The 27,318-nt window shown below is 45.7% G+C and overlaps 1 protein-coding gene across 5 annotated transcripts in view; it reads right to left on the bottom strand.

Annotated features, from left to right (window-relative positions):
• Positions 1-27,318, bottom strand: part of EML1 (EMAP like 1) — a 196,282-nt gene that overhangs the window by 33,614 nt on the left and 135,350 nt on the right. For 4 of the 5 annotated variants that reach the window (XM_070477850.1, XM_070477847.1, XM_070477849.1 and 1 more), the window contains exons 4-6: positions 18,198-18,332; positions 2,505-2,533; positions 1,566-1,622 (exon numbers count right to left, since the gene is read on the bottom strand). In XM_070477850.1, the coding sequence (XP_070333951.1) occupies positions 1,566-1,622; positions 2,505-2,533; positions 18,198-18,332 (221 nt within the window). The remainder of the gene's footprint in view (positions 1-1,565; positions 1,623-2,504; positions 2,534-18,197; positions 18,333-27,318) is intronic. The other variant, XM_070477848.1, reaches the window with a different exon arrangement.

The raw sequence follows: 27,318 nt of genomic DNA on the forward strand, positions 1-27,318 counted from the left end.
CCCTGCATCCTGATGCTTCACTGCAGATCGAAGGACTGGGACCTTTAATGGCATTTAAATTGGGCAGCTGGGGCTATACTGTAACTCAACAGAAAAATCATGCCCAGAGAGGAAACTGGTAAGGAAGTCATAAAATAATTATAACGCTGTAAGTATCACATTCACAAATTAGTTTCATAAGCCTCATTCCTGAGGATTTTTAGACAAAGCCACATGCGATATTGCCTAAAAATGGAGAGGCCATTGCACTTTTATGGTGTGCGTGCAGCTCAGGTCTTAAACGCATGCATGTGACACACGCTTCACTCTGCGTGCTAAATCGGACTTTTAGGTAAAAACCAACACGTGTTCACTCCTGCACAAGGTGCCAGCTGCTGTGTTCCGTGGTGCTCCTGTGACAGTGCTCCACAAGGCTCCATCCTCCCCAGCTCCCCTGGGAGGAGCCCATCTGAGGCCCCCAGGGCTGCAGGCTTTCGGACGGCCTCCAGCCCCTACCCTGGTCATCGTAGCTACCAAACCCGTCAAGGCCCACACTGGATTCAGGACCCGTCTCCTGCTCTCCTGCCTGCTGGACCCCACGCTCTAACTGCCCTGCCCCCTCTTCCCGTATATGATGTCACTGGCCACAACTGCCCCCCACCCAGGGGTCCTTCTCTCTTTCTCTCTGCCACCTACATGCCCACCCATTCTGTGCATCTGCCCATGCTCGCCTCACCCACCCCCTTACCTTCCTTCATCCCTCAACCAAATCTCAGTGCCTCAGACGGCGTGGCCATCACAACTGAAGACCCTAAAAGCCACTCAGTAGATCAACGGAAGGAGGACAAAGAGAGGTGGATGTGATGGCTTAAATGATAAGTGATTCCATGAGTTCTTTTGTAAGAGGGGAATCACGGACTGCAGATTCAGAATAAACGGAATATAATGTCACCCCGCAGCACACACCAAAAGCCTCATACGGGGGTATGTAATCCATGTAGATGGAATATCTACTTGAGTATATCGTTACGTGCTGGAAAAGTCCTTATGACAAGTTTACTCATTGGGCATATCTACGTCACTGGACGGAGCAGAAAAGCTCTGGAGGTAGCCTTGGCACTGTTTTGGACATTTAAGTCAGATATCCCACATCTAAAAAAAAAAAAACAAAAAATGCAGCGAGGGAAAGCAATGTTTGCTTGCTTGTTCTTTTTTTCAGGCATGTTAGGATAACAGCACACAACCCCCAACCCCAGAGGTGCCACAGGGAGCGGCCAGCAGCAGTGCAGGTTCCAAAAAACGGGCATCCAGGGTTCGCCCTATAGCTCTCTTAACTTTCATACAGATTTTAAAAAGAGTTATTGTCATCAGCCAATCGTCACTGAAGGTCCAGGTTTTAGCTTCTCAGTAAGACCCGCCCAAGCAAATGCTCAGGACTGCTTTGACCGTCCAATAAACCCATGTGGTTTGCATCACAAAGCATTTTCATACAAGGAGGGTGGCTGGTGGCCTGTATGAAGAGCGTTTCTGCAGCCTGGGGCGCAGCTTTGCTCAGAGAGCTATGAGGTGTCAGCAATGCCGCCTACCTTTGCAATGTGTCACCCGGCGTTTCCCTTGGGATTTCGGAGACAGAGACAGAAGTGCTGGGTAAAGAGACGAGGGGGCGCTGCAAGAGGGACTGGCCTGCCTGCAGGGGGCGCTCTCGAGCCCCCTGGCCCAGAGACTCCCCCGCCCCCACCACTAGAAAAACCTGGACACGTTTCAGGGGTTCTGACAAGTGCACACCAGACCTACTCTGCAGGCTGAGGGCGAGGACATTTTCAGTGAGTAATTTCATGCTTCCTGAAAATGAAATGAATACTGAAGCACATGCGCATAAATAGGAAAGTCTGACTTTCGTGTTTCAATGCTTAACTTAAGGGGAAAAAAAAACTTGGAAAATTAAATGAATTTATTTAGCCCATTGCACAAAATCTTGTCAAAGATTTTGCATTTTAAAATATGTTTTCAAATAAGGTTACTATTCTAAAAATAGCAGCTCCCTTACTATAACGTGTTAGAAAAGATACATGGAAAAGATATATATGGACTATTAGTTGGCAGTTTAGGAAATCACAGGCAGAAAAAGAAGTCGCTTTTAGATAAAGCTGTAACTGGATGCATCAGAGACTTTCCCTTTCAAGAGAAACCCAAATGTTGGTGGTGGGAGAGCCCCCATTTAGTAAGGAAGGGGCGAGAAAGGCAACAGGTTGTTTTAACCGAGAAATTTCTTGTAACGGCATGTCGCTTTCTCCTTATGGATGTATCTTGAATCCATTTTAAATGGGGGCAAATAAAGGGTTTAGTTTTTATGACCCTCTTCTGGGTGGTCTCTGAGCGATGTGAGTCGCCAGACCCCCAGGTACAGGCCGACAGTGAGCACTCAGCCCCGAGCCCCGGCACACGGACCCCGTGTTCTGCCCATCCCAGCTGCCCCTCAAGTACCGCGGTAAGGGGCACCCGCACTGACATTCAACCAGCCTTACCTGCGCTGAAGACTGGCTCCTTGGGTTTGCTGTGGAGACAAAACCAAAATACGTTTCATTTTATTTCTTTCTAAGTTTATGTTTTAATTGGAGGAAAACTGCTTTTACAACATTGTGTTGGTTTCTGCCATGCAACACCACAAATCAGCTTTCGATATGGACCATTTTTAAAGCCTTTATTGAATTTGTTACAATATTACTTCTGTTTTATCCTTTGGTTTCCTGGCCAGGAGGCATGTGGGATCCTAGCTCTCTCACCAGGGGTCGAACCCACATCCCCTGCACTGGAAGGCGAAGTCTGAGCCACCAGACCACCAGGGAAGTCCCCCAAAACAGTTCTCAAAGGGAAGCAGGGGCTGGTGGTTAGTCTCGGTCACGGAGACCCCTCACCAATGGCCGCATGAGTTTGTCACACAGGTGCTGAGTGAAGAACACATGTTAAAAAGAAACGCAAAGCCATGTAACTGCAAAGAGAAACAGCGTAAACAGAAATGCCTAAAACCAAGCGCCGGAGATGACAATCCCAACTTTATCACCAAAGCTGTGCTTTTTATGAGAGCAAAGAGAGGTTTGGAGAAGGAAAACGCGTGGTTAATCAAGACGGGACCAGCCCTGCCTAAATGCGTAGAAAGGTTTGTTTCTCTTCCCCACGTGCTTCTGGCAGATTATTTGAAGAACTGACTTAAAACTAGCAAACTCCTGTCGCAGGGGCTTTGGCAAGAGAACTTTAGCACCTGGCTCCCGAGAGGGGAGGAACTAAAGAACCTCTTGATGAGGGTGAAGGAGGAGAGTGAAAGAGCTGGCTTAAAATTAAGTATTAAAAACCTAAGATCATGCCATCAGGCCCCATTACTTTATGACAAACAGAAGGAGAAAAGGTGGAAGTAGTGACAAATTTCCTCTTCTTGGGCTCAAAAATCACTGCAGATGGTGACCATGGCCATGAAATCAGAGGAAAACTGCTTCTTGGCAGGAAAGCTATGACAAACCTAGACAGTGTGTTGAAAAGCAGAGATACTACTCTGCCGACAAAGGTCCTTATAGTCAAAGGTATGGTCTTCCCAGTGGTGATGTACGGTTGTGAGAGCTGGACCGTAAAGAAGGCTTAGTGCCAAAGAATTGATGCCTTTGAACTGTGGTGCTGGAGAAGACTCTTCAAAGTCCCTTGGAAAGGAGGAGATCAAACCAGTCAATCTTAAGGGAAATCAACCCTCAATACTCGCTGGAAGAACTGATGCTGAATCTGAAGTTCCAGTATTTTGCTCATCTGATGCAAATAGCCAAATCATTGGAAAAGTCCTTGATGCTGGCAAAGATTGAGGGCAGAAGGAGAAGAGGGCATCAGAGGATGAGATGGCTGGATGGCACCACCGATGCAATGGACACAGACTTGGGCAAACTCCGGGAGATAGTGAGGGACAGGGAGGTCTGGTGTGCTGCAGTCCATGGGGTCTGCAAAGAGTTGGACACAACTGGGTGACTGAACAACTCCCAGGAGGGATGGCTCCTGGGGGGAAGGTGAGGGGGCAGGGAAAAGGAGGGAAGAATAAGGACTATTGGGGTGTGGCCACATCCTGGGACATGGGGGGACCCCACTGTCTCAATCAGGCTGAGACCCCATGTCTGCACCTGAGAAACCCACCAAGTTCAAGGGCACACCATGGACAGGCTGAGGTCACCCCTGGGGGCGAGCTTCCCAGAGGACAGTCTGCCCGGGGAGTCCCCCCGTCAAGTGCAGGAGGGCACGGTCCTCCCCGTGACAACCGGACAGCTGCCCGTGGGAAGACTGCCACCTCGTGCCAGACAGGGGACGGGACCCCCAAGGGCGGCAGGAAGTGAATCCTGTTCACACACAGAGCCAGCCCTTGAACCCAAGCCTGCGACACTCCAATGTCCACCCCGTCTTCCACGGTACCCACTGCCCGCTCCTGCCCTGGCTTCCCAGAATACCTCCCACTCTAACACAGAACAAGACACAGTAAATAAATGAAACCCACCCCAATGATTTTGGGATTCCCTCATAGTTCAGTTGGAGAATCCTCCAGGCAAGAACACTGGAGTGGGTTGCCATGCCCTCCTCTGGGCATCTTCCCGACCCAGGGATCGAACCGGGGTCTCTTACATCTTCTGTGTTGGCAGGTGGGTTCTTTTATCAATAGTACCACCTGGGAAGCCCAGATTTATCTTATCATGTCTCTCCCCATCAGGAGGGAAGCCCAGAAGGGCAGGGCTCGCTGTTCACAGCTGTGACCCAGGGCCTGTAACAGTCTTCAGCTGCTGACTGGAAGCTGGTAGGGTCTGGAGCCCTCCCTGCCTCTGACCTTGGCTGGCCCTGTGGATCTGCGTCTGGCCGGGTGGGCTGCTGGGGGGGGCAGGGGCGTGTCTCAGTGGCCTTGGCCCCTACTGTCCCACCCACTCCCCGAAGTAGCCAGAGGTGCTGGATGAATGACGCCCCCTGCCGTCCTCCCAGCTGGTGCTCAGCCTTCAGCATGCCCAGCCCCACCCAACCAGGGCCCCTCTCGGGGTCCCCGTCCCTCCTCCAGGGCAGCTGATAGCACCTGGTTCCCATGAAAGGCCCAGTGTGGAGCACCCTTCAGCAACTACCATGCCTGGGCTCTGAGAGGGTGGCTTCAGGACTCTCCTGGCTTTGAGGGAAGAACGTGTCTGTGTGTGTGTGTGTGAGCATGCGTGCATGAAGGTTCACCTCGAGTGTGTGTGTGTGTGTGTACGCGTGCATGAAGGTTCACCTCGAGTGTGTGTGTGTGTGTGTACGCGTGCATGAAGGTTCACCTCGAGTGTGTGTGTGTGTGTGTACGCGTGCATGAAGGTTCACCTCGAGTGTGTGTGTGTGTGTGTGTGTGTGAGCATGCGTGCATGAAGGTTCACCTCGAGTGTGTGTGTGTGTACGCGTGCATGAAGGTTCACCTCGAGTGTGTGTGTGTGTGTGTGTGTGTGTGCGCGTGCATGAAGGTTCACCTCGAGTGTGTGTGTGTGTGTGTGCGTGTGCGCGCGTGCATGAAGGTTCACCTCGAGCCTGCGGCTCCTGAGAGTCCACCCATGCCGGTCCACACCCGGCCTCGCAGGACTCTAGAAGCATTCAGCTCCTTTCCTCCTCTTCCTCCCGTTCCTTCTCTTCCTGCAGCTCTGCAAAGACTTCAGCAGTGGTCGCAGTCCCTCCTAAGAGAGGGGCCTGTCACTTTTGGGGTTGGAGTTCATCGTATCACTTGGTGACCTTGGCTCCATGGTGGGGTTACCTGGCTTGTTCTCGTTATTGGGGGAAGTGACACTCTTGTGATTTTTTTTTTAAGTGGAAGAACAAGTCTTAACTCCAAGTTTTATATTTTATCAGATTGATGGTAGGGCAAGGACACAGAGGAAAAGCTAAAACAGATCACTACAAAGCACATCCGCTAGTTAGGGAAGCTAGGCAGGGAATTAGAAGACAGGAAAGCTATTTTTTTTTCCATCATGACTTTGATCACAGAAGTAGAAAGATGTCAAGTCCGTGAGACAGATATAAACAACACAGAATCTTCCCAAGAGATAGAAAAGAGCAATTACAGATTATGTTTCTCTTAGAGAACATTCATAGGGGAATGTGAACTCCAAATGTAGGGAGGCTAGTGGAATTCTGATGCTGAAGCACCGTAAGAAGAAGGATAAAAGATCTCTGTTAAAAGATCAGAAAAAGGCAGCCTGAGTGTTATCAGCTGAAGGGCACTGAGAAGTATCAGGTACTGAAGTGCTCAGAGTTCTTCAAATCCTGCACTAAACTATGGGCTACCCTTTGGGTACAAGGCTTCCCTGTAGCTCGGATGGTAAAGAATCTGCCTGCAATGCAAGAGACCCTGATTGGATCCCTAGGAAGATCTCCTGGAGGAGGAAATGGCAACCCCTTCCAGTATTCTTGCCCGGAGAATTCCATGGACAGAGGAGCCTGGCGGGCTACAGTCCATGGGATCACAAAGAGTCGGACACGACTGAATGACTGACACAAGCTATATTTAGGAAACTTATTACTGCTATGTTTCACTATTTTAGAAAGTTAAGTTTCTATAGAAAAATAAACTATTAATATATTTACTTTAGAATCCATGATTCCTGCCAATGCACCACCCTCCTGAAAGGCAAGAGGCCAGGGAAAGGGCCTACTCCAGTCATGAGTGCCTGACTTATAAATACAAAACTATAAAAGGACAATGAATCTCCCCAATCGCAGACAGAAGGGAAAACCCACAGAACACATGATGATGGTGATTCGAAGTTAAAGACGCTGTTGCCCCAGTCAACATCAGCTCACGGGAGTCAGGTGCCCATCACCTGTCCGATCCTCAACTCAGCATCAGGAGAGCTGAGAGTGAGCTCCTCAAATAGCGCTTTGGACCCAGCACGCTGGAAACACGCCCGGGCTGTGAACCCACTTGGACCAAGAGACTGCCTCTCGAGGTGTTGTGTAGTCTGTCCCTGGTCACCCACTCCTCACTGTGAGCTCCAGGGAAAACTGAAATGGGTGACTTCACACCGCCTCCGCAGCCAGAGCCTGGTCCCCAGGGGTGGCGTGGGGCTGTTGGGACGGAGGGTGGATAAGCTCTGGGAGCAGAGTGAGGCTCCCTTCCTCCCCATCCAAGTCCGGAGTCAGCACTGACGGAGGTGCAGGACGGAAGTGAGCCCAGAGGAGAGGAAGGATCTCCATCCTGGCAGGCAGACCCTCATCTCTTGGCTGGTCCGGCGTTAGGCGGCCAGGGCCAATGGCTCCTAAATGAACAGCGGTGCCATCCGGTGCGGTTGTTTTTTTTGGCAGGAAGGCGATCTGCTGAAAAAGCTTGGCTGTACTCTCCCTAGGGCGGGACGGTTCAGGAGACTCTGCGAAGGACCCCTCTAAGTATAAGCGGTACCTGGGGGTCAGGGGGGAGGTGAGGTCGCCTGGAGCCTTCCCCAGACCAGTAGCTGGATCTGGAGGCAGCGAGAGGAGACCAGACAGTGGGTACAAGGAAAACTCCCACTGGAAGCTGTGAGTTCACACCCACGAAGCGGCTATAACCGCCCAGGACCAAGTCACGTGGCATCGAATCCCCGGAAATGTTCGGTGTGGACTTTGGGCGCCGGGGGCTGTCACAAGCGGCTGTTTCCCCCTTCATCTGCTATAATTCAGATGCCGCACCACAGGCTGGGTGTGTGTCAGGGGAGGAGAGTCCAGCCAAGAATTCGTTCAGGCTCGGATGCAACGAATATTCCCCAAACTCTTGCCCTGTGGTGGGATCTGCACTTAGCATGATTGTGAAAGTGAAAGCGTTAGTCGCTCAGTCGTGTCCAACTCTTTGCGACCCCATGGACTGTAGCCTGCCAGGCTCCTCTGTCCATGGAATTCTCCAGGCAAGTATACTGGAGTGGGTTGCCATTTCCTTCTCCAGGGGATCTTCCCGACTCAGGGACTGAAGCCAGGTCTCCTGCAATGGAAGGCGAATTCTTTACCATCTGAGACACCAGGGAAGCCCTAGCATTTTCATATCTGTTACTAGTTTACCCCAAAGTCCTGAGAGGAGGTCTCTGCCACATGGGTGGCCTGTATAACAGGGCACTCTGGGAGATGGGGATTTGGGAGCACTGATATGGGCCAGATGCTTCTGAGAAGATATGCTTGCTTCAGAAAATGATTAAGAAGTCCTGGTCGAGGAGGACACTGTTCCAAAGTCAAACTGTTTTCCCCTGAAACTTACTCATCTATAAAAATGGTACCTCCCAGCACACGTACCATGACTCCTTCTGAAAATGATTTCACTTGATGGAATATAATCCCTGTTGGAAGGCAAAATACTCTGCTATGTAAATGATGATTCTTTTATATACTGCCCTAAGTAAGCAGCTTTTAACCACAATACAAGTAGGCTCATTCAGGAACTACTGATTTAAAATATTTAGAAGTCACTTCTGGGGTCAAAAACTACTGCTTCATAGACATCTCCAACCAATACTTCCAGTTTAACATGGAAGAAGCAGCAAAGATTTTGAAGTCAGCTGGATTCGTGTTTTATTTGGGCAAATCACTTCACCTCTACAAACTTTAGATTCATCTATAAAACAGGACCAAAACCACTGTGAGGCACAGGGTACCTGCAGGATCAAATATAACATGTAACAAAGTACTTAACATGTGGTTATTAATTAATATCTTCCCTCTTCCTTCTAATTTCACCGACAATAACCTATATGTATTTTTGAGCTCCTCACCTAACAGCCTCAAAACTGAAACTAAATAAAGAATATCAGTGCTTATATATTTTATTATTTGTTAAAAAGTAAATGACCCCTTGGCTTAAAGACTGAAACAATCATTTCATTAAAAAAAAAAAAAGATTCATTTAAGTCACCCCATTTCCAGTGTATATGTTTCAGAATCCAAAATGCAGTGTTAAAATCATCCACCAATAGGTGGTGCTATTTGCATAGTTCTTAAATAATCATGTTTTTAACAATTAAGTATACGGGTAACATTTTTTCATTCATTCAGTGAATGTCTGTTGAGCAATTACTGTGTGCCAGACCTGTGCAAAGCACTAGGAATACAAAGAAGAAAAAAATGACCCAGCTCTGCCCTCCCGAAGCTTAAAGGTGTAGCGGGGGGGAGGGTATAGGTGTTGCCCCTGGCAGTGTGTGGGGTGGGGGTTTAAAAGTCAATGTATGTGTTATTCGCTGAGCTGTGTCTGACTCTTTGCCACCCCAAGGCCTGTGGCCCGCCAGGCTCCTCTATCCATGGGATTTCCCAGGCAAGAATACTACACTGAGTTACCATTTCCTTCTCCAGGGGATCTTCCTAACTCAGGTATCGAACTCACATCTTCTGCCCGGTAGGAGGATTCTTCACCATCTGAGCCACCAGGGAAATCCATAAAGTTAATGGGCAGGAACAAAGCCGTCTAGGGGGCGGCTAACTCAGGCCCGGGCGCCCAGGCAGGCTTCCCAGAGAAGGGCATCCTGAGTTGGGTCTTGCGGAATTGGCTGGAGTTCTCCTCTTCCTGCCAGGTCTCCCGACACACACATACATCACTTAGCACAAGGGAAACCTCCAGGTACTAAGTGTTAGAAGCGGTCACTCACGGAGCTGTGCATTTGTTTGGTTTTGGGCTCTTTGATTTTATAATACAATAAAAAGGTTTTTCTGCTGTCTTCTTACTTAGATTTGCATCACTTTAATGAAGACAGAGTTTGAACACCTTTTCCTTAATTAACTGGCTATTTGCACTTCTTTCTCTGTGAACTGCCTCTGCTCATACCTTTTACCTACTTTTCTATTGAGCTGGCTGTCCTTTGCCTCCCTGGTGGGGGTGAGCGACCTTTGGAAATGGAGGTCATTGACCCTTTTCATGTGCGGGTGTCACCGGCGTTTGTAGAGAGCACGCGTCTTCACGGGCTGCTCCTTTCCACTTCCTGCCATGCCTCACATTGTGTTCTGCACAGAGCAGGGGCTCAGTGAGTCAAGCAGTGCTGGGAAAGTGACTGAATAAGGTGACAGAATTTCTGATTCCTCCCTTTTCAGGTTGGGGTGAGGTCTCTAATGGGAGTTGGAGAATTCTACAATGTCCTGAAGAAGAGAGGCACTCCGGACTGAGGACTGGGGTGAACAAAGCTATGCAAACATCAGCCCAAACGCTAGAATGGAGAAGGCAAATAACAGTAGTGGCTATCACCTATGGAGTCCCAGTGTTGGCAAGCCCCATGCAAAGGATGCTACCGACGTCCACCATCCTGTTTAACACTCACAGCGGCCCTGGGCAGTAGGTAGGGGCTAGTTTTCACTGGTGCTGAGAGGAACCTCAGTGAGATTAACTAACTAGTTCACAGTCACAGAACAAAAGTGGCAGAGCTGGGATTAAAATTTGGTTATGGCCAAGACGTTCCTTAAGCCTAAATTCTTTCTGTTATATTGATTGGGGTTAAAAAGATACATTCAACAAATACTTATTGGGTACCTACGGTACCTACTAGGGCTTCTCAGGTGGCGTTAGTGGTAAAGAATCCTCCTGCCAATGCAGAAGATGTAAGTGATGTGGGTTTGATACCTGGGTTGAGAAGATCCCCTAGAGAAGGAAATGGCACTCCACGCCGGTATTCATGCCTGGAAAATTCCATGGGCAGAGGAGCCTGGTGAGCTACAGTCCATGGGGCCACAAAGAGACACAGCTAATCAACCGAGCACCTACTGTATACTGGACATTGTTCTAGATGCTGGGCTGGTCTGACAACTAGAAAAGTCTTCCTGGTTCCCAAATGCCCAATTAAAGTGCATTCATCTAGGTAAATGATGGTCCTCATCTGAGAAAACGTTGTAAGAGTATATTTCCTAAGACAAAGGCATGCTTACACAGCAAATGAAAAAGAGGGTTACAAAATATATGCAGAAGAATATCATTTATGTAGAAATTATACACTACACAACACCCTAGAAACAAAGTCTGGATGGAAACACAATAAAGAGGTAGCTTCGAGTCCTCTGACTGCCACAGTTATAGACAGCTTTCCTTTCCTCTTTTTCGTTTATTTGGATATTCCAAAACACAGGTTATCTTGTGTAATAATAAATTACTTCACAAAGGAAAATAAATCCTGCTGGGGAAAGTGGGAGCCAGGGTTGGCAGGTGAGGATATCAGGGCACCAGAGAGGGTGGGCAGCCAGTGGATGAGGACTTGAACCCAGGCCCAAGATTAAGATTTAGATCCCACTATCAGTGATGCTCAAGGAAAAGCTAAGCAAAGCTGAGCCTTAAGGACCTCTGACACTTCATTTTCTTGGGCTCCAACATCAGTGCGGACAGTGACTGCAGCCATGAAATTAAAAGATGTTTGTTCATTGGAAGAAAAGCTATGACAAACCTAGACAGTGAATTAAAAAGCAGAGACATCACTTCACTGACAAACACCCATCCAGTCAAAGCTATGGCTTTTCCAGTAGTCGTATATGGATGTGAGAGTTGGACCATAAAGAAAGCCGAGTGCCAAGGAATTGATGCTTTTGAATTGTGGTGCTAAAGACTCTTGAGAGTATCTTGAACAGCAAGGAGATCAAACCAGTCAATCCTAAAGGTACTCAACTCTGAATATTCATTGGAAGGACTGATGCTGAAGTTGAAGCTCCAATACTTTGGCCACCTGATGCAAAGAGCCGGCTCGTTGGAGAATACCATGATGCTAGGAAAGATTGAGGGCAGGAAGAGAAGGGGTGACACAGGATGAGATGGTTGGATGGCATCACCGACTCAATGGACATGGGTTTGAGCAAACTTGGAAGATGGTGAAGGACAGGGAGGCCTGGCGTGCTGCAGTCCATGGGGTCACGGAGAGTTGGACACGACTGAGTGACTAAACAACAAACGAGGACCTCCAGGTGTCATCCAAAAAGACTGTCTCTGCTAGTATGGAGAAAAGGGAACCCTCCTACACTGTCAGCGGGAATGTAAACTGTGGAGCCACTATGGAAAACAGTATGGAGGTTCCTTAAAAAACTAAAACAGAGCTATTATATGACCCAGCAGTCCCACTCCTGGGCATATATTTGGACAAAAGTGTAATTCAAAAAGATAATGTACCCCTGTGTTCATAGCAGCACTATTCACAACAGCCAAGACATGGAAGCAATCTAAATATCCATCAGCAGGTGAATGGATAAAGAAGGTGTGTTCGTGCATGTGTGTATGCACAATGGAATACTACTCGGTCACATAAAAGAATGAAATAATGCCATTTGCAGTAATAGGGATGGACCCAGAGATGATCATACTAAATGAAGTAAGTCAGACAGAGAAAGACAAATGATATCACTTATATGTGGAATCTAAAATATGATGCCAACTGAACTTATCCATGAAAAAGAAACAAACTCACAGACATAGAGAACAGGCTTGTGGTTGCCAAGGGGAACAGGGTAGGGGAGGGATGGACTGGAAGTCTGCAATTAGCAGATACAGACTATTAAACACAGAATGGATAACCAACAAGGACCTACTGTATAGCACAGGGAATTCCATTCAATAGTAATAAGTCCTGTAATAAACCATAATGGAAAATAATACATATATTATTATACTTATATATTTGTGGTTTTTGCTCCTTCACTAAGTCGTGTCTGCCCCTTTGTGACCCTATGGACTGCAGCATGCCAGGGTCCTCTATCCTCCACTACCTCCTGGAGTTTGCTCAAATTAATGTCCATTGAGTCAGTGATGCTATCTATCTCATCTTCTGCTGCCCCCTTGTTCTTTGGCCTTCAGTCTTCCCCAGCATCAGGGTCTTTTCCAATGAGTCGGCTCTTCCCATCAGGTGGCCAAAGTAATGGAGCTTCGGCTTCACCAACAGTCCTTCCAATGAATATTCAGGGTTGATTTCTTTTAGGATTGACTGGTTTGACCTCCTTGCTCTCCAAGGAACTCTTCTTTTTTTTTTTTTTTAATTATTTGCTTTTTTTTTTTCATTTATTTTTATTAGTTGGAGGCTAATTACTTTACAATATTGTGGTGGTTTTTGTCATACATTGACATGAATCAGCCATGGATTTACATGTATTTCCCATCCCGATTCCCCCTCCCACCTCCCTCTCTACCCGATCCCTCTGGGTCTTCCCAGTGCACCAGGCCCAAGCACTTGTCTCGTGTATCCAGCCTGGGCTGGTGATCTGTTTCACCCTAGATAATATACAGTCTCCTCCAGCACCACAGTTTGCAAGCATCAATTCTTCAGCACTGAGCTTTCTTTATGGTCCAACTCTCATATCCATACATAACTACTGGAAAAACCAGGTAGCTTTGACTATATGGACCTTTGTCAGCAAAGCGATGTCTCTGCTTTTTAAAACATTAGCTTTCCTTCCAAGGAACAAGCACCTTTTAATTTCATGGCTGCAGTTACCGTGCACAGTGATTTTGGAGCCCAAGAAAATAAGATCTGTCACTGTTTCCACTTTTTCTCTTTGCCATGAAGTGATGGAACTGGATGCCATGAACTTATTTTTTTTTTAATGTTGAGTTTCAAGCCAGCTTTTTCACTTTCCTCTTTCACTCTCATCTAGAGGCTCTTTAGTTCATCTTCATTTTTTGCCGTTAGAGTGGGTATCGTCTACATATATATATATATATATATATATATATATAACTGAATCACTCTGCTGTGCCACGGAAACTGACACAACATTGTAAATCAACTATACTTCAGTGTAAAAAAAAAAAAAAGCCTTCCTCATTGAAGGCTGATATTTCAAGGAGGATGGAGCTGAATGTCCTGCTCACAGTTCTGACCTCGCAGCTGGGATAAAGCAGCCAGCGGCGCAACACTAAAGGGCACCCAGGGGCAAGTCTTCATGCGGGAGACGTCCTCGTAATTTTGAAGCTTTTTTCACATTTGTTGACCCCAAAGATGGGTAGTTTGTGTGTTACAACAAGGTTTCCAGCAGGTGGCCGTCACATTTCTTACTTGAACAAAATCAGCTCACACTGCAACAACTTTCTGACGGAGACCAAGGGTCTTGCTTACAAAGTTGATATATCTTATTCCCCTCAAAATGACAATGGGGGAACCAGTTGGATAATTGAAACATTTTATCAATCTGGCAACATTAACTGTACATTCTGAACAGTAGCTGTTTTTCTGTCTGATATGAAATACTTATTAAAACAAAACAACAAAACAAAACCCTTTTCTTGGATTAGTCTACTGGCTACACTAGGTATTACAGATTGTTTATCAGAATGTTACTGTCAAGTCCCTATTTAAATTTACTAAGTACTTCATTATGACACAGATCACTATATAAATAATTTTTAATATTCACAATATACCATCAATAATACATGAGGTAAATATTACACTGCTGTATATTGCTTTTGTTCCTATGAAAATTTTGTCAGTGCAAAGATTAATAAGTGCGGTTAAAATTCTGTGGCTCACTGCAAGGAAAATATTTTAAAATGTTAACTATTCGAAGATAAAAATCTAAAGTGTCACAAGAGAGACTACTGACTCTCGTGACCATTTCCAAAGAAAATGAGACACATGAGCAAGGAGACGGAAACCACCAGGGAGATAGTTGCTTTGAACACAAAACATGATGATTATTCAATAAATTAATGTATCTTAGAAAATGTAAATGTTTAGGACCTCAAAACACTATTACTTTATGTTTGACAGTAAGATCTATACAATCGATAGGAAATGGCTTTATATTTGTTGTGATTATTATTACAGAGACACATGAATGCTGAAAGGAGCCTCTTTCTCATTTTCACAAAAGTGCCAGATGTGCTAAAGCAGCTTTGCATATGGTGTGTGGTCGTTGAGAGCTTTGTAGCAAATAGTTTGGGACCAATACAAGCCCAAGCATGGCCCGGGGTGAATGACTCCTTCTGTGAATCAGGACGGACTCAAAGTCACAGCTCTAAGGCCACCCTCACTCACTCATGCTCTGATGAGCTTTCCTGGGGTCTCAGCGCCTGCACACCAGCTCGTTCTGATGTGATATTAACAACCATGAGAATATACGGTCATTCCTCTGTATCTGCATCCAAGGAATCAAACACAAGCATAAAAATCCATGGTTGGCTGAATCTGTGGATGCAGAACCACTAACTGAAGGACTTGAGCATCCGTGGATTTGGGGATGGGAGTAGGGGTGGGGTCCTGGAACCAACAGCCCTTGGACATCCTGGGGCGACTGTATAATAATTTGTGTCTCCGCAGCCAATTAGAATTTGCCAAAATCCAGGTTGTACTCATAAGAGTGTCCTGTGGATATAAGTTAGTATGTGTTAGACCGAAAAAAGACTAACAACATCAGACGGCATCCACCACCTTCACCTTACAATCGAGGAAAATCAAGTTCAGAATTTTGGAAAGCCTCATGAACCATATTTTCTCCTACTCTGCACAGGTCTTGATTCACAACAGCTGCCGTTACTGAGTGCCAAGTGCTATGCTGAGTGTTTTCCTACCAGTTAGCTCTCTGACAAGATTCAAGGGCATTAAGATATAAAACCCTTCATTCACAGAGGGGGACAAGCTGAGGCTCAGAGAAGTGAAGTGGCCAAGTTTGTTCACAAACCCAGATCTCTCTTTTACTCCAGAACCTGTGTTCTTTCCATTACATCTTGCTATGTACAGTAACCACGCATGGACAATGGGTTAAAAGGTAAGATCGTGGACAAATATTTGTGTGTGATGCGCAAGAGGTTGTGCAATCTTAGACTACTGAGGACCATAATGTTTAAAAGCGGAATTGCACCTTCCATCCCTTTCTTTGCCTGCTTTAAGCCCTGGAGACTGGGCACTGGTCCATAAGACTCCAGCTCTGGTTTGGTACAAGTTCCAGGTAACTCAAGAGAGGGGCTCTTGATGGGGGATGGAACGGAAGGATGAAGGGAAGTGGACAGGCAGTGACGGATGCACCGGCTTGACCTTCACCTCTATTGTTTCTAGCTGCTTCTTCCTTCTGTCTGAGTTACCGCTGCCATCATTTCCACAGGTCCCTAAAGGTGTCTGCCTGTACCAGCAATGACCCACAGAAGGCAGGAACTTTCTCTCTGATACTCCTTAGGTGCACCTCAACCAGTTCCGCACTACACGTGGTGGTGGTGGTGTTGAGTTACTAAGTTGTGTCTGACTCTGTGACCCCCTGGACTAAGGCACACCAGGCTTCCCTGTCCTTCACTATCTCCTGGAGTTTGCTCAGATTCATGTCCATTCAGTCAGTGAGGCTATCGAACCATCTCATCCTCTGTCGTCCCCTTCTCCTCCTGCCCTCAATCTTTCCCAGCATCAGGGTCTTTTCCAATGAGTTGGCCCTTTGAATCAGGTAAGTATTGGAGCTTTAGTTTCAACATCAGTCCTTCCAATGAATATTTAGGTTGATTTCCTTTAGGATTAACTAGTTTGATCTCCTTGCAGTCCAAGTGACTCTCAAGTCTTCAGCACTACATGGGCCTCAACTATTCTTGGGATCTAACAAGACAAAGAACTTATGTTTAATGGCCAATGTTCAGTTGCCTGAATTATTTTTAGAAAATGATTAGTAAATTTTCCCAGTCCTTCATTTCCAAATCAAAATTTCCTGGCATTAAAAAAAAAAAACACCCTTTGTAAATATCTTTCATGGAAATATTTACCCAGCACACTGAGCAAAGCATAGGATTTAAAAGATACAACAGATCTGGAGTTTGCACAGTGCAGATTCTTTCTGGAAATTCTTAATACAAGTCAGATGTGCAGAGAAGGAGCCAAGTTTTTAAGAACTGCCTAGATCTCGACATCTCAGGTCAACTTCCAAGCTTACCCTAAATTCAGAGAAGCCTAAAGGCCACCCGGCATCTCCCACTTATTCATGCTCTGCTGCTGTTGTGACCACTTGGCCTTATTTCCAAGGTATTATCACCCAATTAGCATAATCTTCTGATAAGAAGTCCTAATAGGCTAAATTAGAAGACAGCCCCATGTCAGTGGTTTTGAGATTGCTAATTGGCTGTGGATTTGACCTGCTAGAGACATGAGAGGTGCTTGCATCTCTTCATAAAAAACATGTCTTTTAGGAATAAAACCAAAAAAGAGCTTAAGCTTCTTTTATAGGACTGAATCAAAGTGGACTTACAAACTTGGAACTTTCACAGCCTGTGGGTTGGAATCCACTGCTTTATGACTAAGCCTTCTCCTTACATGAACATTTGGTAAAAAAACAAAAACCAAAACATGGTTAGCCTGTGAAGCTGAAATTCCTTCGTAAGCTTTGCTCAACAGAGAATAAAATTTAAAGCACAATGTTTAAAAAGACAGAATAAAGTATGTGGCGTAGATAAATACAGAGAAACTGTTCTCATATACACAATACATTCTTAGACGTAAAACAAGCTGTTAAAATGCCCCAGATTATCTCTCACTAATAAAATGTTACTATTAGTTTAACAAGGAGTTATCATAATCCATTATAAACCAACCTCAAAGAAAAAGACTCATGAAACCAGAAAGTGGTTCCTATTTCTGGTGTTCTGACAAATTATGCAATTACAACTTTTTACCCAGTCTGTCGTAGGAAATATTGTTGACAAACTTAAGCCACTAAGGTTAATTTTAAAGTGGCAGCTGAGAGGGACTTTCCTCACCAGGAAAAGTGGCCAAGAAAGTCCAGTGGCTAAGACTCTGCCTTCCAATGCAGGGCACACGGGTTCGATCCCTGGTGCAAAGCAGGGGACACAGGTTCAGTGCCACTATGCAGCTAAGCCTGTATGCTGTGACAGCTGAGCCCTGGTGCTCCAGGGACCATGCTCCACAACTGAGAAAGCCCGTGCACAGCAATGAGGACCCAGTGCAGCCAGAAAAAAGGCAAAAAAAAAAAAAGGCAGCTGAGAGTATTAGAAATACAAAGTGTCCCGCACTTTATCAATTCAGAAGCTTCCCAAATTCCATGGAGTTGGTACTAAGCAAGTTCTCAAGAACGCCTTCTGCATGCATAGGGAGTCGAAGCCACAGTTTTCCACCTGGCTGGTAACTGGGGTGAGCTGTGACCAGGAGCTGTCGGACGCGCCCACAGTGATGTCCGGAGAAGGCGCACGTGCCACGGAGGGCCCCTAGCTTATGTGCACATGAGGGGGCCTTCGGGTTCACCTCTGGGGAAGAGAGGTCACACGACATCAGAACAGCAGGAAGCGGCGGGAAGACGCCCCTTACCTTTCACTGTTCTTTTTGCCACTGGAAGAACTGCTGGTGGATCCCGTGCGGTTCCGGTTTCCTTTGGAATCCCCATAGCTTTCCCTTCGACCGCCAGGAGACACCCGTTCGGAAGAGCTGGTCCTCTTGATGGTACTGAAAATGCGAAGGAAATGACAGTGAAATGACAGAGAAATTCTTCCCGGAGTGGATTTATCCTACTGCTGAATACGAAAACATATACACAGAATATCCTATTTCCATGTGGATACTTAAAGAGAGAGATTGGCTCTAAATTCCTTACTACAGAGATCAAAAATTTTTTCAGAATGTCACTTGAGATCTATGCCTCTACTCATTGCCTTTGTAACAGTTGGTGAAGTTGAAGGTCATCGGGGAAGTTGAAAGGTATGAACCCCGACAATACCGCGAGAACCCTCCACGGCCTTAGCGGGAGGTGACCCCACCCTTCTGCAGGCTTCAGTCTAGGCCAGTGGTGCTCAACCAGGGGTGACTCTGGCCCCCAGGGACGTCTGACAGGGACACTTTGGCTTGTCACAACTGGGGGAGCGAGGACGGCTGCTCTATCTAACGGGCGGACGCCAGGGAGGTGCCGCTATAGCTGCTAAGTCACTTCAGTTGCGTCTGACTCTGAGACCCCATGGACTGCAGCTCGCCAGGCTCCCCTGTCCATGGGATTCTCCACGCAAGAATCCTAACCCACTTAGAGTGAGGTGCCGTGCCCTCCTCCAGAGGGTCTTCCCGACCCAGGGATTGATCCCACATCCCTTGCATTGGCAGGTGGGTTCTTTACCACGAGTGCCACCTCGGAAGCCCCAAATACCCTTATAAAGCCCGGGAGATCACTATGACAAAGATGGTCCAGACGAATGTCAGCAGTGATGCTACTGAAGAACTCTGGTCTAAGGGCACACGTGGGACAAACACAGTCCACCCTCTGTGGGATGCCTTGTTTAGAGGGGGTCCCCACGCCAGTGCTTACTTCCTTTTGAATAACCAGAGGGACTAGCATGGTTGGAAGCCTGCTGTGGGATGTCTAGGGAAGACTTCCTGAAGATTGTGAACTTCTGGGAGAGAGAAAACGAGTACCTTGGATGTGCTGCAGTTACACAGTAGGCAGGAGCCTGTCCTAGGAAAAGGGGTCCCCCCTCACAGTAACCCACAGGGGTGAGGGGTCAGTTAGCCAGGACAGCGGCTGTAGCTTGATGGTCTGCTCTTGGAGCCTGGAAGCATACTACAGGCATTCTGTCAAGTTTTTTTTTTTTAATCGTCATCATTAGGTCATATGTTTCCTGAGATCTCATCTCATTTATTGTTCTTGTATTCTTTGCAGAGTCTAGTAGAGAAGCTTGATAAATATTTACTAAATGAAAGGATGAAATAAATGAAACAATACATGGAACTGTCACACTGACAAAGGATCACAGGGAGATGCTATCATTTAGCACCTGCTCCATGAGAAGAAAAAAAAAAGAAGGGTGAATGGAGGTGCTGCTCCCCGTCAGGTCTGTGTGTTTGTGTGTGTGAGGGCAGCGGCCTGGTGTGGGTGCAGAGTCAAGGTGCCGGTGGGTGAGCATGTTAAGTCTGCAACCCGGGAGGGGACTTAGGACAGCAATGCCAGCGGGGGTTACTAAACCACGGATGCAGAGGGAATCTCCACGCTGGGAAGGAGAGGAGATGAAAATGAGGATAGCCTTTGCCTCTTGGGAAAGAGAAACTCTGGACGAGGTGGGCTGAAGAACTGCCTCTCAGGAGGCAGAGAAACCTGGAGAGACAGAGAAGCAAGAACCCAGGGAGGACGGTTAAGGTGCTGGGGCTGTGGATGGAGGAGGGGACCTTGACGATGAAACCTCAGAGGCTCCAGTGAGCACAGAGCCAGGAGAGGGTGCACAGGACCCGAAGTTCCATCAGGAGGATACAGGAGCCCAGGAGCTCAAGACAGTGAGACTACTACCCCTGGGCTGGATACGCCTTCCTTTCTCACAATTAAAGAACACAGAGTGTCCAAGAGCCTTGTACATGAGATGCTCCTGCTGTCTTCCCTTCATTCCCTTTTCCTTCTCATCTCTGCCTTCCTTCCAGCCAATTTCAGTCCTTCCTCCTCTGTAACGTCCAACCAGTCAGTAAATAATCTCTTAGCATGATTTTTAAAACTGCAGGGTGTATCAGTTTTTGAAAAAACATCTAGTACTCTGAGTGAATGAACATAAATAAGATGAGCATAATCATAGTGACTGGAAGACACTTTCTTCAGAGGCTCTTCGGTCACCGAGGAAACTCTGAATTGACGGCACCGTGATCTCACAGCTGGGATCCACACGGGTGTGCCTTAAGAGCAAAATGTGAATTTTTAGAACTCTCAATTTGAGGACAAGAAAATTACAGCTCTGGGGAGAGCATTACATTTCTGAAATTCAGGACTGAAGTCTAAAAATTACAGAAGCCTTTGTACTAAAGTTCAAGATCTTCCAGTGACGATAAACACCAAGCTCAGTTCACGTCTCCAGAGTGTTCTCCGCTGAGCATCTGACATGAGGCTCTCAGGCACCCCGCCCTGGCAGCTGGCAACCTCCAGCATCACTTCTGTGGCGTCCTTGTGGGAGTTCAGGGCAAGTTCATGGCAATTTGAAAGCTTGTATAAAGCACCCTTAAAGAGCTGAGACACCATGACTGTTAATCAATGATAGCAAATGTTAGCTGATTTGCTAATAATGAGCACTCAACCTACCTCCTGGAAGAGTTAAGAGGGGAGATCAGTGATGAAGCGGTGGGCAGCAACAGTTCACATCTATGAAGAATTTTGCATTTCATACACATTACTGAATTTAAACCTCAAATCCCCAGGGAATGTATCATTCCTATTCTACAGACTTTATTTTCCTGGGTTCCAAGATCACTGCAGACAATGACTGCAGCCATGAAATTAAAAGACACTTGCTCCTTGGAAGAAAAGCTACGACACACCTAGAAAGCATATTAAAAAGCAGAGACATCACTTTGCTGCCAAACATCCGTATAGTCAAAGCTATGGTTTTTTCAGTAGCTATGTATGGATGTGAGAGCTGGACCATAAAGAAGGGTGAATGTCGAAGAACTGATGCTTTGAACTGTGGCGTTGGAGAAGACTTTTGAGAGTACCTTGGACTACAAGGAGACCAGACAAGTCAATCCTAAAGGAAGTCAACCCTGAATATTCATTGGAAGGACTGATGGTGAAGTCGAAGCTCCAAAACTTTGGCTATCTGATGCAAAGAGCTGACTTACTGGAAAGACCCTGATGCTGGGAAAGACTGAGGGCAGGAGGAGAAGAGGGCAACAGAGGATGAGATGGCTGGATGGCATCATTGACCCAATGGACATGAGTTTGAGCAAGCTCTGGGAGACAGTGAAGGACAGGGAAGCCTGGTGTGTTGCACTTCTCAGTTGCAAAGAGTCAGACGCAACCCGAGCCACTGAACAACAACAACAACAGATGGGGGGAGAGCTTCAGGGTCTCAAGTCAAACGGCTGTGGTCACATGGCCCCTAGCTCTCTGCTGAATCTCTTAGTTAACAGCACCTAGGGAACTCTCTGATGATCCAGTGGTTAGGGCCCTGAGTTTTCACTGCCAAGGGCCCGGGTTCAATCTCTGCTCAGAGAATTAAGAGCCTATCAGTCACATGGCGAGGCCAAAAATAAACAGAGACCACCTGCAAATTATGAAACACTGCAGTACATTAGTTTTGAGGACCTGCTGAACAGAGGTGCTGAATGTCTAAAAACCCAATGTTGGCAGGGAATAGATACATGTATATGTACGGCTGAGTTCCTTTGCTGTCCACTAGAAACTGTTACAACACTGTTAATTGGCTATATTACAATATAAAATAAAAAGTTTAAAAAACCCAGCAAAGGTCAATAAGTAATAACAGCAACATGATCGAAGACTTCAGCAATGACAAGCATCAGGTAAGACCCTCTAAGCGACTACACTAGAAGGCAGGTGAAACGACCAAAGCGTCAGCGAGGGTTACATTGGAAATCTAAGTACCCCTCACCTGGCCGTTGACCTGTTCAGTGTATAAGCATTGAGAAGACTCACAGACCTGTTTAATCTTTGTATGAGAGGCATGGAAACAAAGCAGAATAAACATGAGTGTAGTAAAAAAAAGCATGGAAAATTATTTTGGTAAACTTCAATAAATTACAGAATACACTGCACATTAAATCAGGAAAACATTTCGGTCTGCATACATAGACTTGGGTATAATCCATCACAACCCTTTCAAGATATTTGTTATTTGCATATTTGCATTAAAATGTTAATCTTTTTTTTAATCTACTATTGTTGTATACTCATGAAGAACAAGAAATTTCCTTTTGAGCGCCAAGGGCTCTTATGAATTAAAGAGGACTTTGCTAGGACTCAAAGCCAAGGACAGAAAATAGAGCTTAAAGACAGGACACCAGCAGGAACAAGGGCAGTGAGAAGGAGTTAATACAGTATACTCTCTGTGAGGAGCCTCCTGCAGGAACCAGCAGGGAGTAACCAAACCAGTTATGTTCCCTCAGGACAGCAAGGGAAAAACCACGTTCTTTATTTTCAAAGTGGTAGAAGTCCTGGCTTGGGACAGAATGCATAATCACACAGCACATTTTTTAGTGCTTAAGGCAAGTACGTCTGGTGTGGAAATGCACTAATAATTCCATCATTTCTTCTTTTCCCTCCTGCCCTCGACCCCCACCCCCAAACCCCATCCTTCCTAAGTTCTGAAAACGTAGTAGTTCTTCACACTACCCTGCAGTGCATTCAATGGCTTCTGCCGACTTAAACTAAATTTCAGATGTAAAACTGGGTCTCTGCAAATGGAGAGTGGAGGAAAGTGGCCGTCTTTCTTCTCATGGTGAGATATAGCGTAACTCTAAATGTAATAAACTACCATGACTGCTGTCTTTCTTTCATTATGCGACTTGGAGCCAAGAATTGGCTTTCCAAAACTTCGGGGAAAAGACCCCAAACTTTTACACCTGAAAAAAAAACATGAATCTTGAGGGGAAGCTTGTATGCGCGACAAGAGATTTTCTAATGAGGTCATCTGTCATGACAGCTGGAGTGATTAACACTAGATTAGAAGAATTATCTACTTGACAAATGCAGGAAGGAAATGGCAACCGCTCCAGTATTCTTGTCTGGAGAATCCCTTTGACAGAGGAGCCTGGTGGGCTACAGTCCATGGGGTCATGAAGAGCTGGACACGACTGAGCGCATGCTCGACAAATACTTACTTGGAATCAACTTATACTGGGCGCTGTGCTGAGCAGTGCAAGTCAACAGGGACCAGAACTAACCTGGCTTTTGTCCTGCAAGGGTGAGGTAGCTGACAGACTGAGGTCACGCACTTCAGTAATCAAGAAAGGCTGAAGACATCACTGTAACAGCAACAACAAAAAGGTATTTCCTAAGAAGGCTGGTGGTCTTAGAGAACCTGACACATGAAAGTAAGTTGGGTTTGTTTTTTCTATCATATAAAGTCAACTACCCGAGCCTAGGAGGCTTCCCTTGGTGGCTCAGATGGTGAAGAATCCACCTGCAATGCAGGAGACCTGAGTTCGATCCCTGGGTCGGAAGATCCCCTGGAGAAGGGAATGGCTACCTGCTCCAGTATTCTTGTCTGGAAAATTCCATGGACAGAGGAGGCTGGAGGGCTACAGTCCATGAGGTCGCAAAGAGTGGGACTCGACTGGGCGACTAACACTTTGCAACCTGAGCCCAGAGTGGGGAACTGCATCCTTTCTGATAAGAGGGTAGGTGCCAATTCATCTTCCTCTGTTCAACAGCAAAATACTCGCATCTCTAATCTTGTTACAGAGATCAGACTCAGAATATGAATCTAACACACACATCTCAGTGGATCTCAATGATAAATATATTAGAAAAACAAAACAAAAACAACAACCCAAAGCAGATTTAAATCCTTAAGCACCTGGCACTGACTTCGGGGCTTTCACAAACGCTGTATTGCTAATGAGAGCAGCTATTTTTCCAAAGGACTGTCAGCTGTTTGTTTGGAAACCATGGATATTTACCATACTATCTTCCAATTGGAGCGGAGCATTTTAAAAATAATGCTCTCTTTTTGTACCAGTTTTGTTCTTTTGATCTCTCTTCTCACAGCTCTGCCCTATTGTAAAGCTCTACTTAGGAGTGGAAATAATGAGTGATTGTCTCCGTTTTGAGCCAGTGGGAATGTTATTCTATTGTCAGCTTCAGCATCCCCACTGAGCAAGGTATGACCTACAGCGTCTTCCCGGATTCTCTGCCTTTTCTTCTTTGACTAATGGAAACAAAGCTTTTCCCAAGGATTCCAAATCAAGCCCCCAATGGAAGTCTTAATTGGCAACACAAAGGACAACCCCTGGGTGCTGGACAATTTCCAAAGGGGATTTTGTTCTTCGATCCTAGGCTGAAAAAACCCGAAAAAAGAAAACAAACATATACCCATCCAGATGCCACAGACGCCCCAGTTCGTTTAATTTAGAGCTCTGATTACAGAAAGTCTCTAACACGATTGTACATGTATCTTAAATGGCTTGGAGGCTGTTTTACTCCTAACGGTCAGAAGGCCCAGCTTGCTTCTGTTTTCAAAACTCTCTCTCCTCAGGAGAGATCTATAGGAACTTTATCACAGAGTAACTGTTAACACACCACTGTTTGGGTTTCCAACTTCCAGATGGATGAGAATTCACATCCAAGGAAGCCCATATAAGGCAAAGAAATAGAATAACTGAATCACTACGCCCTATGCTGAAAACCAAGAGTCTCAGACAATCTAGAAAACCACATATTTCTAGTTGACTGCTGAACAACAGCTTATCAAATGACTTTGACTGATCATTTTGTAAATTAGAAAGAAAGTCTACAGAGGACTAAGAATATTTATAGAAGGAAGGTTACTGTCTAAATGCTAATATACAAGAGCTTCCCCAGGCTGCAGTGGTTAAGACTTCACTTTTCAGTGCAGGGGTGCAGATCCAGTCCCTGGTCTGGGAACTAAGATCCCACACGGCCCATGGCCAAAAAGCCAGAACATAAACAACACAAGTAACATTGTAACAAGTTCAATAAAGAGTTAAAGTTGGCTGATATAAAAAAAAAATCTTTCAAAAGTGCTAATACACACACACATAGACAGTGTGCAGGTTTAGCTGCTCAGCTGTTGCTCAGCGATCCTTTGGACGGTAGCCCACCAGGCTCCTCTGTCCATGGGATTTCTCAGGTAAGAATACTGGAGCAGGTAGCCATTTCCTTCTCCAGGGGATCCTCCCCATCCAGGAATCAAACCCAAGTTTCCTGTGTCTCCTGCATTGCTGGTGGATTCTTTACCTGCTGGGCTACTGGGGCAGCCCGTATCAAATATGATGGTTACTAATCATCCTCCCTTCCTTCTTTCCTTCCAAGATAATATTGCTGAGACTGAGCCCTGTCTATGAGCTCCTTCATAACTGGAGGAGCAGAGGAACCAGGCCTCTCTCACAGCACAGGCCTGGGTCCTGACCTGGGGGTTCAGGGCCTGCAGCCCCTTATTAATGGGCAGGTCTGTCTCAGAGTTGCAAGCTGCTGGCATCTCTGCTCAGTCACCCTCACCTCTGCCTGCTGCTCCTGTCAGCACTCTCGGGGCTTCTCAGAACATCACTGTTTCTAACGAGCAACATCCACACAAGGGCACATGAGAGGGATGGTTTCCAAAGAGTAATTATATGAAGCACTGATTTTTTATGAGGAGATGCAAGCACTGACCTGGAAATCTTTGCAAGAATCAGCCCATCACAGTGAAAGGAGTGTGAGCTCTGACGCCAGACAGATCTGGGTTTGAGCCCACGTTCTCTCCACTCACTTGATCCCAGACCAGTTACTTCACTTCGCTGAGCCTCAGTTTACCCACTGGCAAAACATGGATAACAACACGCCCCTTGGAAGGTTGTTTTGAGTATAAGTGATAATGGCATTAAAAGCTTGGTGCTTTGTAGGCTTTTATTATATTATCAAAAATGATTTCTGCCATCATCACTGATTTAAAGAGGGGCTGAAACACCACTGTGCCTCTGTCTTTGTGAAAAAAGTAGACAATGTATTAAAAAGGAGAGACATCATTTTGCTGACTTTGACCATAGTCAAAGCTATGGCTTATCTAGTAGTCATGTATGGATGTGAAAGGTGGACCATAAAGAAGGCTGAGCACCAAAGAATTGATGCTTTCCAACTGTGATGCTGGAGAAGATTCTTGAGCATCCCTTGGACTTCAAGGAGATTGCACCAGTCAATCCTAAAGGAAATCAACTCTGAATATTCATTGGAAGGACTGATCCTGAAGCTGAAGCTCTAATACTTTGGCCACATGATACGAAGAGCCAACTCACTGAAGTACACCCTGATGCTGGGAAAGATTAAGGGCAAGAGAAGGGGGTGACAGAGGATGAGATGGTGGGATGGTTATCACTGACTCAATGGACATGAGTTTGAGCAGGTTCTGGAAGATAGTGCAAGACAGAGAAGCCTGATGTGCTGCAGTCCACGGGGTTGCAAAGAGCTGGACATGACTGAGTGACTGAAAAAAAACAAGTCAATCAGATTCTGCAGCAGAATACTAGTTACTTTGGATCAAACGCAGAGGCTTCTACAAAAACAGTGCAAGAATACTTGACATAAGTGCTCATGAAATGAATTGAAAGCTAGGAATTTAATCTGCATTTCAAATTTTACTTTTATCATATTTTGCTCTGAAAAATTTTTTTATTTTACTTAAATATTTGCTTTACTAAATTTACATACTTTACTAAAATATGTATTTTACTCAATACATAAAGAGATATCAATTATAAAAGTGAATTTTCAAGAATAAAGACAAAGAATCTCATTTTTCATTAATTATTTGCTACTTTAAGAAGTCAACCTTGAAATTAAACAACTCACTCTTAAACAGCCAATGGGTTAAAGAAAAAAATCACAAGAGAATTTAGAAAATATCTAGAGACAAATGAAAACAAACAAAAAAGATTCTAAAACTTGTGGGATGCAGAGAGCAGTACTAAGAGAGAAGTTTACAGCTATGAAAACACAGAAAGATCTCAAATCAACAAATTA

The sequence above is a fragment of the Odocoileus virginianus genome, chromosome 16, assembly GCF_023699985.2.
Source record: "Odocoileus virginianus isolate 20LAN1187 ecotype Illinois chromosome 16, Ovbor_1.2, whole genome shotgun sequence".
NCBI classification, from domain to species: Eukaryota; Metazoa; Chordata; class Mammalia; order Artiodactyla; family Cervidae; genus Odocoileus; species Odocoileus virginianus.